The sequence below is a fragment of the Micromys minutus genome, assembly GCF_963924665.1.
Source record: "Micromys minutus genome assembly, chromosome: 27".
NCBI lineage: Eukaryota > Metazoa > Chordata > Mammalia > Rodentia > Muridae > Micromys > Micromys minutus.
The window spans coordinates 42278525-42295214 of record NC_137962.1 but is presented as its reverse complement, the minus strand read 5'-3'; the positions used below and the strand labels follow the sequence as shown (position 1 = coordinate 42295214).

At 47.9% G+C, this 16690-nt stretch overlaps 1 protein-coding gene across 2 annotated transcripts; it reads left to right on the top strand.

Moving 5' to 3' along the window:
• Positions 1–3576: 3576 nt before the first annotated feature.
• Positions 3577–8734, top strand: GLI4 (GLI family zinc finger 4). Of its 2 annotated transcripts, none has more exons than XM_080939674.1 (4): positions 3577–3621; positions 4716–4864; positions 6651–6746; positions 7385–8734. In XM_080939674.1, the coding sequence occupies exons 2-4, from the start codon at positions 4750–4752 to the stop codon at positions 8302–8304; spliced, it is 1131 nt and encodes a 376-aa protein (XP_080795800.1). In that variant the 5' UTR covers positions 3577–3621; positions 4716–4749; the 3' UTR covers positions 8305–8734. The 2 variants fall into 2 exon arrangements, with proteins under 2 accessions (XP_080795800.1, XP_080795801.1); XM_080939675.1 differs by lacking the exon at positions 3577–3621 and adding an exon at positions 3907–4059.
• The last annotated feature ends 7956 nt before the right edge of the window (positions 8735–16690 follow it).

Sequence of the window (16690 nt, the reverse complement as noted above, 5' to 3'; positions counted from 1 at the left end):
GTCCAGGAAAGCTTCCTGCTGTAACCTCCCTCTGGCTCTGTCCATGGAAAAGCAGCGGTGGGTGGTCTCACCTCTGTCCATAGAAGGCAGAAGAGTGCAGTGTTCAGGTGCAAGGCAGCGCATGCCTGTTTCTCTGGAAGAGTCAGACTCATGGGAATCAGAGGTCCCAGGTTCCTTCACAGGCAGGAGGGGTGAGTTCCAGGGTGATTGGCAGGGCTCTAAACCAGGGAGCGCGGACTGCAATTTCTTTGTGTTTCCCGGCTCCTTGGGTGTTGTTTAATCTGGATGCAGGTGGTTGAACTGAACAATTACAGGAATTGGTGTTGGGCCAGTCCTAGGGGATTGGTTTCTGCCTATACCTCTGGTAATCTTTGTTGTCAAACCAAGAGACAGTGCAACTGTATCATTTGATTGGAAACAGGACTTTCAGCTAGAAATTTTTCTTCTGACAGGGGGAAGACACCAAAATTTTGTGGGGTATGTGCAAGTTTAACTGCATCTCATCATCAGAGAAGATGATGGTGGCTTTCAGCTTATTCAAAAGGTCTTGTCTCTCAAGTGGTTCTTTGTTGTTAAACACCTTTTGAGTTACCTCCAGCAACTGAAATCTATTTATACCTTTACATTTTTTAACTTTTATATTAACAAGGAAATCTTTTTAGCAGTTGTTTTTACTCCTTCTAAAAAACACCTAGCGGGAATTATTTAAATTCTGTTTTAGTTAGGTTTTCTATTACTATGAAGAAGCACCATGACCATGGCAACTCTTATAAAGGAAAACATTTAATTGGGGCTGGCTTATACTTTTAGAGGTTCAGCCCATCATCATCATGGTGGAGTGAAGGAAGACATGGTGCTGGAAACAGAGCTGAGAGTTCTACATCTTGATTCACAGGCAGCAGGAAGTGAACATCTGAGATCGTACAGCCTACCCCCTAGCAACACACCCCCAACAAAGTCACACCTATTCCATCAAGGCCACACCTCCTAAAAGTGCCATTCTCTATGGGCCTGTGGGAGCCAGTTCTGTTCAAACTGCCACAGTCTCCTTGATCAGTGTTGGACAGAAGGGGAAAATTCATTCTATTGGGGACTGCATTATCCAGCAGTGAGTGGGGGTGATTTTTCTCCTTTTGTCTTTTTCTTTCTTTTTTTCTTCAGAGAATGGAGAGACTTTGTTGAAAAGGAGGCATAAATCATGAAAGAAAGGAGCAGAGTTTCCTCTTTTCTCCTTCCCTTGTCCTACTAGAAGTGAAGCAGGCTGAAGGGCAGAGGGAATATACATCAGGGAACTATCCTCCCACACCCCACCCCTGGAGCATTCTGCTTAAATAGCAGGGGGGCCTAGATGAGAGTCCCTGACCTCTCCCCACCTCCACCCATGGAGCATGAGCAGGACAGGCAAGGCTTTTTTGGTTTCTCTGGGCAACCTGGCAGAGCCAAAAGGATTTGAGTCCCCAACAAAAGGGAGTTCTTAAGCTGGGGGTGGGGTGAGTGTCTCACAGCCACTGGTCAATACTGGGAAACAAAGCTGACAGAAACCCATTGAAAGACAGAGACACATACATACAGAGACACACAATAAAGACAATAGGGTGGCCTCCACACATTCCATACGCTTGAACAGACAGGAGGAATCCAGTGACATCTCACACGGATCCTGGACACAGCCACATCTGACCTTTCCCATATGTTCAAACAGAAGGCAGATTTACCTCCTTAAGCAACAGACCAGGTGACTTTCTCATTTGTGTCCTTTTGGGGAGCAGGTGTTAGAAGGGAGTCCTGGAGACCTAGAACATCTCAGGTTGTGCATCTCCCAGGAGCTCCTTGACTACTGCATCCCCCCTGCTCTGAGAGCATTTGAGGACTGGCCCCTGCCATCACCCCTGTGTCTCAGGGTCTAGTCTTGGGGATCTCTGTGGGACCTCCAGAAAGGTTGCGGGTTATCCAGCAGAGAAGACTGCTCAGACATGGGCTTAAGTCAACAAAGTTTTTATTAGCTGACCAGAGACTACACTGGGTGTTCAGGATCCCAATGTAGCACCAAGCCTTTTTCAGGGTGAGTTTTCAAGCACAAAAACCATATCCTGGCTTGGCATACTTGAGTTAACAAGAACAGATAACCAGAAACACAACTACAGAAGCCAAAAAACAAGGATAATACATTTTGGGATTTCCCACAAGTATGGACTTTGATGAATTAGGTCTTTGTTTTTGTTTTGGCAGGTGATTTCTATGTGCTGGATTTTATGGCCTGAATGGTACTGCCACCATGGAGTTAATTGTTCTAAGGTCTGGGGTCTACTAAAATCTGGGAGCCCATGTATGGAAAGAGCTCTCAGAACCTCATATAAGTGATTCTGGGGTTAACTAGCCGTCCTGCCTGAAGAAGCTTGGGAGATTTGGGGTGAGATGGAGCCCCCCTGCTCACCTGAACACACCCTGGAGGGCCAGCTCTAATCAGTCAGGTTGGATATCTTGTGCTGAGTGTACCCTAATTCTCTAACAAATTTTCTCCAACTTTGCATTTAAGAACTCCAGGCCCACTAGGCTGAAAACATCTTCTTCATGTAGTGCAGACTTAATCAGGAAAAGCTACTTAATATTTCTCCCTGGAAACTCCGTGTGTGTGTGTGTGTGTGTGTGTGTGTTGGGAGAGACTCACACTCTACCACAGGGCTCACAAGCACCTGGTATTATGACTAAAGAAACTCCATTTTGTGCTAGATACCCAGTTTGGAACCTAATTTCTGTATGTCTTGAACTCAAGTTCCTGGAAGATAAGGTCTCCCCAACTTGACTCCTTGACACTCCCCTCCCCCAAAAATGTGCCATGGCCATCTGTTTGTTATAATACGACTAACTGCCGGTTTGGTCTCCTAACTTGCTTATGCAGACATTCAAGGACTATTTTTGAGATCAGCTTCAACGCGTAATCTTGGCAGAACAAAGCAGGTCTTGTGATTTGCGTCCTTAAAGCCCCTTCTTCCTGCACCCACTTCTGGGCAGCACGTCTCTAATTTGGGTTAAAGACTGTGGCCCTGCTAGCAGCCTTAAATTTTTGCTTAATTATAATTTGAATTAAGTCTAGGGGGTCTTTTCCCCATAGTTTCCCTAACAACTGGCAGAGGCTCAGTCACTACCAACAGCACCTTCCAGCGTCCTGAGGTTGGCGCTGGTTAAGAAAATCTGTTTGCAGAGAGAATTTTTAACAACCTTATGCAAGGACACACCCATGACAGAGTCTGCAAGACTGGGTAAGGTTAGCTGCAGCCTGCTGCATCATGTGTGGCCCTGGTTGGGGCCAATTCCAATGACGCCACTCTGACATCCTCCGAGGCCCAACACTCCGGCTCTCATACTTCTGCCTCGCGTGGAAATGAGGGCCTCTTCCGGGCTTTTCAGCTAATTTGAAAGCGGATTGTTCAGACCGGACTCTGTTGGGCCGTTGGGCGGACACTCTGCAGGGAAGCTACAAGCATTAAAGGCTTTGAGCGTCAAGAGGCCACCGAGGCGTGGTCCTCCGGAGTCCAGAGCGTCGCGGAATCGGGGGCGGGGCCTCCCAAAGGCTGAGCACTTCCGGCCGGTGCGCGCGGGCGGCCTCCTCCCTTTTGCAAGGTGAGTGGTCGCCCCTCCCAAGTGATTCCAACCGGGACCCTTCGTCTCGTCCGTGTGGGTTCCTGTCTGTTCATCCCGCAGTGACTTCGGTCACCCCCGGCCCGGGTCCACTGAGTGGTTTCAACGTGGGAGATTAGGGCGGCCTCACAGTGTCCGCCCCGCGCCTGCACCCAGCGTCCCCGCCTCCCGGCGGGTGCTACTGCATCTCGCCCCTTGTCATCCTCTCTCCCCCTTGTCACTTTGTGGAAGAAAACCGCAAGCTTTCTCTTTGGGCTTCATCCGTTTATGACAAACCAAGTTAAGGAAAAATGCCGTCCCCCTTTTTTATTTTTCTCAAGTCTCCTGTAGTTAAGTCTGGCCTTGAACTCGCTGTGTAAACAAAGATGCCCTTGAATTTATTATTCTGCAGCCTTCGTGTCCCAAGTGTTGGGATTAGAGGTATGCTCCACTGCACCCAGGTTTTCTGGTGTTGGGGATTGGGCTAAAGCGTGAGGCGTGCTAAGCAATAATTCGACCAACTGAGCCCCATCCCCAGCCTGGAAAACATGCCTTTGATAAACACACACACACACCACAGTACCCCTGTGGGTGGTGCTGTGGGAAATCTGGGCTTGGGGGTAGCAGCCTTAGACTACAGGATCTGAGGAAAAGTTTTCCCTCTGGAAATGTATTCCTTCTGGTTTTCATGAAGTAACCCCTTTAAAAATTAGATTTAGAATCCTGACGCCTCACACTTTCTGGGGCCAGAGCCCCAATTGTGATGCAGGAGTATTTGCTGTTAGAGTAAGCATCTTTTCTCTGCAGGCTATAATGGGAAAACCATCTAGGATACTCTACTGATAGCCTGGGATAGGGCTCAGTTAGTTTAATTGCTTAGCATTTGGGGCCACTCTTTTCACACTGAATAAGCATTCAGGCCCTTGCACCATGGGCCCTGCATCTCCTCAGGAGTTCGCCTGCCTTTTCTTGGCAACCTTCTCTTGCTAAGAAGAGAAGCTAAGGATCACGATCACCTAGGACCGCCCAGGAGCTGACATGGTGAGCTTCAACAACAATCTGTCCCCACCATCTACCTTGGTTTTCATTTTCCTCAGGTCCCAGGTGCCCCCTTGAGCAAGGCTCAGGAAGATGGCAGCACTAGAGGATGTTGAGGAGGCCCCTCCTGTCTTGTCACTCAACAGTCTTTCATCACCAGGGACACCTGGAGACCAGCACCATGTGGCACTCCATGGGCACCTGCACGGTATTTGCCCCAGACTGCTATGCCCTTCTGCCCCACTTTTACCCTATAAGACCTGTCTGACCATGTTTTGGCCAGCTGAGGAAGGGAATATGCCCTTAGGTAGCTCATTCAGCACTGGGGGCTCTGGGAAGAGCCCTGAAGGGAGTGGTGGAAGGGAGCAATGGTAGAGGCCACCCTCTGACTGACCCCAGGGAACAGCCCCCTCATGACTTGCAGGGACAGCTGCCAATCTGGTTTCACTCCCAACAAGGTGGCCTCCTCAGTCAACTAGTAAAGTTGAAGTATTAAGGGTCCCAACCCTGTCATGCCTTTGAGCACACCTCAGGCCTCAGAGGCCATGTAGTCTAGAGGCTTCATCCCTGAGGCACGTAGGAAGCCTCACTGTTCTCTTGATGGTAGTGAGAAGATCCCACCAGCTCTCTATGCGGTCTTAGATTTCTCACGGCTGATACAATGAAGCTGGGCTTCATGGAAGACAGCTGTGCTCTGGGCCAGACTCTGTTAGTTGATGCCAAAGCCCAGCCACAGCTTATAGATGGACACTCACGGATGAGGGACCAACCCCAGACCAGGTAGGAACCCCAAGCCCTGTCCTGTTTGTTGCCTGGCTCCAGGACCCTTCTGGCTACTCCTAGAACAATTCTTAGACAGGTCCTTACAGCATTAGGCGGTTCCTGGTGGGTCTGTGAACAAGTAAATGAAATGGGTTCTGGACTAAGGGATGGCTGTTGGTGGCAGGGACTTTACCAAGTCATAGTGGAGCTTGGGAAGGCTCTGAGTGTTTGGATGTAGCTGAGGGAATGGCCATCACCCCTTGCATAGATATACAGGTGGCAGGTGGCCTCTGTGCCACCAGCAAGGTCAGGGCTGCCTCTCAGAGTCCAAGCTATTCTGCTGTTGAAGGCCCGTGGACTCCATTTTTGTTTATCTTCTTTTGGTTTGGGGGGATAGGGCCTCACAGAGTTAGCCTTAGCCCCCTGAGTCACTGGGATGACCATGTGTCATACCATTTGGGCTTGTCCCACACATTCCTTACCAGAGAAGACCCCAGTGTCCTGAAATCTGCCTGCAGTTCTGCCAGGACTTCTTAGAACCTTGGATTCCCATCCAGAATATATAGGTCCCAGCAACCTGCAGAGTGACCTTTTATGTAGTCATTTCAGGGTCCTTTGGGAATAGCAGGAGGTAAGGAAAGGCATAAGGTAGCAACACACAAGGGTCCCTATGCCAGGGGCCTACTGTAACGGCTCCAAGCCACAGCCCAGTCCACCCTGGCTAACCTATGAGCAGGAGGCCTGCCTAGGTGGTATGGGACCCAAAGTGGTCCTTCCAGGATCTCTCTTACCTTGAATACACAGATCAGGAGCTGGGGCTGGCTTGTGATACTAAGAACTGAGAAGATAGGACCATGGGGCAGCTGCAGGGCTGAGTGCAAAGAGCAAGGATGGGTAGAAAGGAGACAAGACCAGAGTCAGCCAGGGCATCAGCCAGCATGGGGCAGGCACAAGAGCTATCTGGACAGCCAGGCTTGTGCATGCCTACAGAACTGAAGGAGAATGAGTTCCCAAAGCCAGGACCTCAGGAGGGTTTGCCCGATGGGCAAGCCAAGGCAGTGGTACCTCATCCACCTGAACTTCTCTTTGGGGGCATAAGAGGATTCTGGGTAGGTTGGGAATGTACTGTGTGTTGGGGTCTGAGCCCTGGAGCCTTGCTTTCAGGAAGGAGGGAAGGGGCCGGATGCTGCCCTCTGGAGAGTAGGGCATGAGCCTTAGTCCCCTGCCTCCAGGTTCTCCCTGTTCCAGCCCTGAGCTACCTTCCCAGACAGCAGACCCGGACCTCCAAGATGTAGAGGAAGTGGAAATCACCAGAGACTCCTGGCTTGGTGAGTGAGCAGCCCAGCTCTCCTCAGGCAGTCTTGGGAGCCCACAACTGGATGCAACACAGCACTTCCCTGGATGTGCTGAGGGCCAGGCCACCCTGCCTGGGTCTTGGCTTGAGCCTAGCTACCCATTTTTGTTAGTCATAGAGGCTGGGTGGGCGGGAGGTTGACGGTTGACTGTGACTGTGACCGTGGCGATAGCTGGTCCCTATGGAACTGTCATCCAGATCTGATCTCTTTGGCAGGGCAGGCCTCAGCCATTCTTACCACCTGACTTTTGTGGGGTAAGGTACACAGCCATCTCAGCCTGAAGGACCACTTTAAGAGTTCTCAATCTCCAGGTCCTTGCTAGCTCTTAAGGAACCTGCACTTCCTTTCCCCACCTAAGAGAGGCATCACAGGACTAGTTAACCACCAGTGAGACTCCTACCGGAGCTCACGGTCTCCACCAGATGGGGGCCTGGCTGCTCCCAATACCATCTTTCTAAGTCTTGGCACACCCATCTCCCCACCTTACACACACTCTCTCCCCCAGCCAGCCTCTCCTCTGAATAGTCCCCATTCAGACTTTCCCTGGGCTCAGCTCCTAGAATGCCACAGTAGGGGTGAGACTGGGAGCTGTCTGCCATTTCTCCTTTCAGACTCTGAGTGGAAACCTGAGGAGACTTCAGCCTCTCTTGACTCCCAAAGTCTTGGAGGCGGACAGGCCTCAGATGGAAGGGCAGTGAGGGGCCTCTTGAAGAGCCTTCCCAGCATGTCTAAGTGTGGGGACAGCACTGGCCAGGAATGTAGCTTGGAGCAGCCAGCAGGCTTGCCTCCAGGAGCCATGCCCTGCTCTCAGAAAAGAGACACTTGGCACATGGTACTCTTGCCCCAGGGAACCCCAGGGACAGAGAACAGTGCCAAGAAGACTGCTGAACTGGGCAGTAGTTTGGGTAGAGACTGCCGGCAGGCGGGCCCACGGGGCACCAAGGCACACCGCTGTGAGGTCTGTGGTAAGAGCTTCAAGTACAACTCTCTGCTGCTAAAGCACCAGCGCATCCACACGGGGGAGAAGCCTTACGCCTGTCATGAGTGTGGCAAGCACTTCGGGAGCTGGTGGGGCTTCATGCAGCACCACCGCATCCACACAGGCGAGAAGCCCTATGAGTGCGGCCAGTGTGGCCAGGCCTTCAGCCACAGCTCACACTTCACACAGCACTTGCGCATCCACAACGGCGAGAAGCCCTACAAGTGTGGCGAATGTGGTCACGCCTTCAGCCAGAGCTCCAACCTGGTGCGCCACCAGCGGCTGCACACTGGGGAAAAGCCGTACGTCTGCAGCCAGTGCGGCAAGGCCTTCATCTGGAGCTCTGTGCTCATCGAACACCAGCGCATTCACACAGGCGAGAAGCCCTACAAGTGCGAAGACTGCGGCAAGGCCTTCCGAGGACGGTCACACTTCTTCCGGCACTTACGGACCCACACGGGTGAGAAGCCCTTTGCCTGCAGCACCTGTGGCAAAGCTTTTGGCCAAAGCTCTCAGCTCATCCAGCACCAGAGAGTGCACTACCATGAGTAGTGCACACCCCAATAAAGTTTGGGTAAACCTTCTCCTACAGAGGGAGATGGGGATGCTTTACAGGTACCCGGCAGGACATGTCCTGTGTCCAGGTGTGATGGCTAAAGAAACTCCATTTGATGGTAGGTATTCAGCTTGGAACCTACTACCCATTTCTCTGACTCTAGTTCCTGGAAGATCTCAGTAACCCTGACTCAGTGACTCCTACCCAAAAATGTACAGCCACGACCATCTACCTTTTATGACTGACTGTCTGCTTTTTTTTGGCTTCTGTAACCTGCTTGTGCAGATATTCAAGGCCTATTTTGAGGCTGCCCTGACTACCTAACCTTGACAGAGCAGCACAGTTCCTGGCTTGCTGGTGCAGACATTCAATGTGGGCTTTGCCATTACAGATCCTTCCCTCACCCCTTGGCGCAGCAGCCTCTGGTTTGGCTTGGGCACTGTTGTCCTGCTATTGGTTTCAATAAATTTATAACTAATTATAATCCAGATTGAGTCTGGTCTTTTCCTGGGGTTCTCAAACTCTATAGCATTTGAGGGCTGGTCCAGGATCCCTGGGAGACCCCGTATACTGTGTCAGGTTTCAGGATAGGTCCTAAGCTGAGTGAGGCCTGGGAAAGCCCGATACCAAGGCTACCACAGATTGAAAGAGTCATAGTAGGCGACAGGTCCTAAATGGGGGCGAGCACATTGTGGACTTGGAGACCCAGGGGAACCCCACATCGATCATTACAGATTTGTAAACAAAAGTAAAACTTATCGGCCAATGCATATTTGAAACTCAGAGCAACTGGTTAGTTGTTCTGTTCTGGAAGTCCTGACATCAGGGTATGGGGGACATCAGACATGATCATAGCCCTAGTCTCCAGGGACAGAGTGGGAGATGTCCTGCTGTCCCCCAGTTCTGGCATGAGTGAACATAGCCACCACATGTCTGTCTGGTCCACAGACTGTGTAGACATTTTGTTGGGTAGGTCTGTGTTTTCGGGATGCTTCTGAGTTTTGTTGCAGCATGGGAAACCAAACCTTAACAGATGCCGCCTCCCTCTGTAGGTTCTCAGCTCACTCCTGGAGCTTACTGCTTCCCAGCTCCCTTCAGGAGCTTGCTCCATCTCTCTTGTTCACTTCCTGCAGCTTACTCTTCCTATAACCATGGCTACTTGTCTCTGCTCCCCTTGTCCTAGGAGCTGCCTGCTCTGTCTGGCTCGCTGGAGCCTGATGTTTAAGTTTCACAGGTACATCAGTCACCTCTTGTTTGCGATCCTTTTTTCTAGCTCTGCTTCTGACGGGAAATCTTTTTCCTGCTTGTTTTCTCTTAGCTGGAGCTCGGGCTACTGTTACCCCCTGTCCCTGCTAAGCCCCACCCCCACCCCCACGCCCAGCACAACCCTTACAGGCACCATAAGCCCTCTATTCTTACACCAGCTGCTCGCTGTGCCTGTGCCCCACACCCAGAATGTCTTGTCTCTAAGCCTTCTTTGTTCTCTGCTTGCCCTGGTCACTGGATTTGATTTTGCAGGGATTCAGGGGTCTTTTGGGTATGGTTAATATTGAAATATTCTATGCTGTCCTACTTTATAAAACACCTGGCTCTGGGGTTGTGTTATGCCCCCTTGCCTGACCCAAGCATGCTTGTTTTCCCCAGGATCTCTGTCTTGGGTTAGACAGGCCTCTTGCCTCTGTCAGCAAAAGAAAAAACCAAACAATCCAGGAGGAGACACTAGGTGCTTTAAAACAGCTAAAAAGTAGACTGTCCAATAGGAGGTACAGCTGCTTACCTCCTCTCCTCTCCTTGGTTTTACTTAGCTCTCTCAGACTTTTGCTAAAATACAAACTTATCTCAAGACGTGTAAGACTATTATATAGACTTTCTGTGCCTTAAGAGAAGTAAGCTTATTGGATATGGCTAAAAATCTGTAAACACAAAAGCAACCTGGTGCCAACACCTCCTGCGTTCCCACATGTGTCTTGTTTTTATGGTTTTCTCTTTAATGGCCTCTAGGTTACAGATGCTTAAATTGAAAACTTGATGATCTTATGAGGAAAGAAAAAAACATTCTATGGAGCTTTTCGGGTTGTCTGCCTCCAGCCGCAGACACACAAACTGGTTATGAAGTAAAATAAAAACCCTTTGTCTAAGATCTCTCATTAATAACTACAGATATACTTGCTTAAAATAATCAGAGCTGTGGCTGGAGAGATGGCCCAGTGGTTAAGAGCACTGGCTGCTCTTCCAGAGGTCCCATATGGCAGCTCACAACTGTGTAACTCCAGTTCCAGGGGATATGACACCCTCACACAGACATAAATGTAGTCAAAACACCAATATACAAAAGTTGAAAAGAAACATCTTTTTTTTTTAAGTTAGCATTCCTTCAAACAGGACGAGATAGACAAGGTCATCGCATCTTCACTCGAGGACCCAGTGGCTCCTCCCAGGTATCTGTATGCAGTTAGCCCCTGAATGGCATGAGACCTCAAGGACTTGGGAAAACTAGGGTGTGCAGGCTAAGAAATAAGAGAGCCCATCTATGCAGCAGTGGGAAAGCTGGGTAAAGGCTCCAATTATTGTCCAACAGCCCCTTAGGAAACACTTCTTACAACAAATGGTCTATTTATTTGTTACTGTGTGTCTCCTGTTACCTAAATTTTTTAATAAAAACTCACATGGTAATTAGAATGGCCAACTATAATTACAGGTATCTATCTCTGACTTCGTCCCCTTTTCTTAGTTCGTATTAGCAAAAAAGAGGAAAAGGCCCTGCATTCACTGTGATGGATATTCAGAGCTCTGAGTAAACTAAACTTTTCTCTCTCAGGATCTGTAAGACTGGGGAGGGGGGTGTCATGTAAAATTCCAAGCAAAATATTACTTAATGATTAAGACTTTCAACTTTTTAAGGTTATAAATGTCTACTCAGGTTAAGAGAAACTTAAAGATACATATCTAGCCTCCTAGTCTTTAGTAACTTTGCTAAGCTAATATTTGGAATAAATTAAGTCATACAAAAAAACTATGATATAAAAAGATAAAAGAGAGAGAGAGAGAGAAGTAAGGCTCCCAATCTCTCTGTGGACTGTACTGATGGTTTAAAGTTTTATTTTACTGCTAGAGGATTTTCAGTTAAATCTTTAATTCAAAATTTTAAGAATAAAACTTAAAAAGGATAAAACTATATAAAATCTTGTAAAAAGCTGTTAAATTACTGTAAATTATTATAGATAATTAAGATATGCAAGTTACTAGTCAGTTGCCTCATAAATGATCAGGTTCTTTAATGTGTTCAAAACGGTATTTGTAGTCATGCCAAATGCAAATATAATTCACTTACAGAGACAAGCTTTAACCTTCTGTTTATTTTCAAGGTTAAGCCTAAAGTAATTAAAAAATAAGTAAAGTTTGTTAAAAATCAGATATACTAAATACAGCATTTAAAATGATTACTAAGAAGAAACTCCCCATAACATAAAAATGCCAGCTCCTAAAAACAGCCCTAAGGTCCCCTCCAAAGACTACGATGGGACACAGAGGACTCCACCTGGATTATGATGATGCTAACCACCGGGCAGATACTTGCCCCATGCTTTGCCTACCTCTGGGACCCTGCCCAAACTGTGAGCAAGCAGGACACTGGAGAATTGACGCCCCTCTTTGCCTTGCCAAGGTAGGCCAGTCTCTCATGTTCCTCCACCAAGGGAATGTATCTCAACTGGGCCTGGTAGCTGCAGGCTGATGCTGCCCCCTGTGGTGGCTGAAGATAGCTGCCTCTGTTTGAAACCTGCCCCTGACCTCTGCTCCTAATGAAACTATGAAGATCACCATGGAGGAGTCCAGGGTAACCGTCCAGTTTGTGGTTAATTCTGTCATTTTAATTGAAAGAGAGGCCACTTAGATTTTACTTCCTGTGAGTGCACTGTCGCTGTCTTCAGACACACCAGAAGAGAGCATCAGATCCCATTACAGATGGTTGTGAGCCACCATGTGGTTGCTGGGGATTGAACTCAGGACCTCTGGAAGAACCGTCAGTGCTCTTAACCACTGAGCCATCCCTCCAGCCCCTGGATTATACTTCCTGATCTCTAATGATGGTGATGGCTAACTGTACCTTTATCAGTTTAACAATAGCAAGCTCCCAGATCATACTCCTGCCCCAACACAACACACACACACACACACACACACACACACAGTTGCAACTGCCTAGTCAGTCCATATAAAAATCGGGCCTTGCTTTTTCTAGAATTACTAAGTCTCCTGCTAAAAAAGGCAAGCTTCACACTCACAAAACAGATTTCAATGTAATGTTTACTATTCCTTCCCCACCTTCTCCAGACAGGGTTCTCTGTATAGCCACATGGTGTATTCCTTCCCCCCTTCTCCAGACAGGGTTCTCTGTATAGCCACATGGTGGTTCGTAACCATCTGTAATGGGACCTGATGCTCTCTTCTGGCAAGTCTGAAGACAGCTACAGTGCACTGGTTGCTCTGGAACTCACTGTGTAGACCAGGCCGGCCTTGAACTCAAAGATCCACGTGCCTCTGCAGGTGTGTGCCAGTACCACCCAGCGAAACTTGCTTTTTCAATGACTGCTCTCAGTAACCAACCACCTAAGATTCGTGATACATAACTGAATTAAATACTTGGAGTTTATAAGTTATGAGGTCTAGTTGTAAAGGTCTAAGGATATAAAAGCTTAAATAAATTGTGTGGCTCTAAGAAAGCAATTTAAAATATATAACAGAGTTTATAAAGTTTCAGATTTCTTTCCTTCTTGCTATGTTATTATTCTAAGACTTCAGAAGTTGAGAGTTTTAACATTAGTCATGGAGTTCTCATGAGCTATAAATCTAGCTCTGGAAAGCACTGATTACTGTTACACAGTAATCCTCGTTGTGCTGAAAACATCGCTGACCAAATTATGTATCCAGCCAGGGACAGAGGAAAGTATGTTCATGCTTTTAAGCCAGAATCAGTTTTTGGGTCCCCAAGCTTTTGCAATGGCTCAAAGGTATGGGTTCAGTACAGATCACAGTGGTGATGCTAATGTATCTAAAACTTTATCTGTTTGTTAACTTTGAAAAGTATTTCATGTAAGCTTCAGGAAGTTTGGACTTGGATCCATCTGTCAAACAGCGTCCAATAAGTACTCCTGCCAGCCAACAGCCTAAGCTTCCCCACCTAAAGTCTCTCTGTCCCAGCAGATTTCCAATCAACTGCAGACTGACAACTGTTGCAGTAAATATTAAAAAATATGGTTTGGTTTATCTCTTTACCAGCCCTGAGGTCTCATTCCTCAGGCCCGACTCTGATACAGAGCCACGAGCACCTCTGGCGCCTGGTCTGAGCCGAAACCATGACCCAACTTGTCCAGGCAACTCCTGTCCCTTGGCAATTTTCTACCGCCTGTGTCCTGGGGTATTTCTGTACCCCAAAATCCCACAAACACAACTCTACAGCCTGATAGCTTTTCATACAGGTTTATATATTAAACTCTCAATCCACAAACCCTCTACACAACAAGACTGCATCAAATACACAAAGGTACAAACTGCCCTTCTATATGAGATACTAGACCTGTAAAATCCTTAATGTTCATGGGTTTTAACACCAATCAATATCACCTGGGTCTAGCTGGTCCTCAGGAAGCTCCCTGTCACCACAACCTTTCCCCTCCATCCTCAACCTCTCAGCCCTCCCTCGCCCCACCCAGTCACCGGCTTTCCTTTATTGTACTGATTAAAATGAGAAGGTTCAGTTGGAGTCATGTGACTAGGAAGCCCTTCTTGGGGAAGTGGAATTAACATTAAAATACAAACAGCTTCAGGACAATCTACAGCCAACTACTCCACAGTGGCAGCAGTCCCTATCCTTGCTGAACTCTGACAAGCTCCAGATGCTTCTAACAGAATTTCCTACCAGCTTGAGCCCCAACTTTAGGCAGCATTCCAGAACTGCTCCAAACCTACCTGCACTTAGATACCTCCACACAATCCAGCAAGACGTACCCTGCCCCCTCCCAGCCTTTGGCCAGCTTTGTAGCCTTCCTGAGCCCTGACAACAAAACCCCAATTTTTAGCTGACATGCAGTTATAAAAAGAGAGTACTTTGTCCCTTATCACTAACTGAAGGCTGGAATGTTAGGTCTGAAGGAAACGACTTCCTCTCTACCAAAAGGAGGTCACTTTCCTTCTCTCTGGCAAAAGAAACAAATAGCTATCGATGATGCCAATTAGCACAGCAAAGCCCATGCTGTGCCCAGGATCCTTCGGTTTTACAAAGACCTGTTAAAATTAGAGAGCTACAGAAAGGGTTGTTACTCATCTGCATGTGCTGGTGCAAGCTTTTAATACCAGCACTTGGGAGACAGAGGCAGACAAATTTCTGAGTTTGAGGCCAGCCTGGTCTACACGGTGAGTTTCAAGGCAGCCAAGGTTACACGGAAAAAACCCATCTCAAAAACACCAAACCAAACCACCACTAAAACACAAAAAGGGTTACTCAAGACAAGGCTGGGATCTAACTGAACGGCTTACTTCATGGTCACCAGATTATACCTGGTGTTTATTTTCTCAGTCTCTTTGCTAATTCTCGTTTGTAAATATTGATGTCAAACACTCGATACCAGGAGCCCTAATTTTTTTAAGTTCCCTACCTATTCTAATAGAGCCATTAGGGAATGTGATAGCTACAAACTCTCCATTTTATGATAGGAATCCATCTTGGTACCCACTAGCCATTTGTCTCTAACTCCAGTCCCTGAAAGATAAGTTCCCAATAACCCTGACTCAGTGACTCCCACCCAAAAATGTACAGCTATGCCCTGTTATGACCTGTTATGACTGACTACCTGCCTTTGTGGCTTCTATAACCTGCTTATGCAGACATTCAAAGATTATTTTGAGGTTGCCATGACTACCTAGCCTTGACAGAGCAGCACAGCTCCTAGCTTGCTGGTGCAGACACTCAAGGTCTTCTTGTGGATTTTGCCATTACAGTTCCTTCCCTCACTCCTTCACACAGCAGCCTCTGGCTTGGCTCAAACACTGTCCTTCTAACACTTCCAATAAACTTAACTATACATTAAATTAATGTCTTTTCTTAAGGTTCTTGAATTCCATAAGCTTCTGGCCTGAGTGTTCCTGGGGCTGGACCCTGAAACGACGGAGTGGCCAGATCTGCCTCCTGCCAGAATACCATGAAATAGAAACGCTGGGGGGAGGGGAGTGCCTGGAGAAAATGAGGGCAGTCAGCTTGCCCATAGGTGCGCACATTCTCTAAGCTATGCCTGAAAACCAGGTAAACTGTCCTCCATCCTGATGTGGGAGTCTGCCAAGGTGTCCCCTCACATAGCTGGTTCTGGCGCTTTCTAACAATAGCATGTTCTCCCCTATCACACCTCACGTGTGAGCTTTCTCATCCCTTTGCACCTCCACTGAAGAGGCTGCAATGTAATCTGGTTCTAGATTTGCAATACTCTAACCAAACTTCAAAGTTCTAGCCAGTTAAGCAGCCATGTTCGGTTTCCATATAGGTATGTCTTTTTCCTTCTAATTGATTAGACTGGCTTTGCCCAGTGCTGAAACCTTCTGGCTGGAGCAGAGGAGTCCCGGGCAGCACCTCAGGGCCACCATGGTGGGCTCAGTGGTATAAATGTCCCTTGACAGCAAGCATGGCCACTGACCGCCGAGAACGGGGGTGGAATTGGGCCAGGGAGTGCAGGGCAGGGCTGCAAGCTTCTGGAAAGCAATAGACAGTCTAGGGAGTTGGGGTGGTCAGCAGCTGCAAGGTAGGAGGTAGTTTCTGCCTGAACCATGGTAGGACTGGGGTCACCCAGTTTAAAGTCCTAGCTGGTACCACTCAAGTTGTGCGTTTGTGTGTAGTGTTTGCAGAGGCCAGAGGTGTTGCTCTTCACTGCCTTTTATTTTATTTATTTTTGGATAATAATTTATTTTGGATAGGTCTCTCTACATAGCTCTTGCTGTCCTGGAACTCACTACACAGACCAGGCTGTCCTTGAAATCAGAGATCTGCTTGCCTCTGCCTCCTGAGAACTGGGATTAAAGAATATGCCCAGTTGTTCTCCATTTTCTTTGAGGTACTCAAGTCCATCAAAGAAAGAGAACTGTTTATGAACTTTGTCTTAGTTAGGGTTTTACTGCTCTGAACAGACACTATGACCAAGGCATCTCTTATGAGGACAACATTTAGTTGGGACTGGCTTATAGAGGTTCAGTCTATTATCAAGGCAGGAGCATGGCAGCATCCACGCAGGCGTGGTGCAAGAGAAGCTGAGAGTTCTACAAGTCCATCTGAAGGATTCTAGAAGACGGAATTCCAGGGAGCTAGGATTAGGGTCTTAAAACCCACAGTGACACACCTAC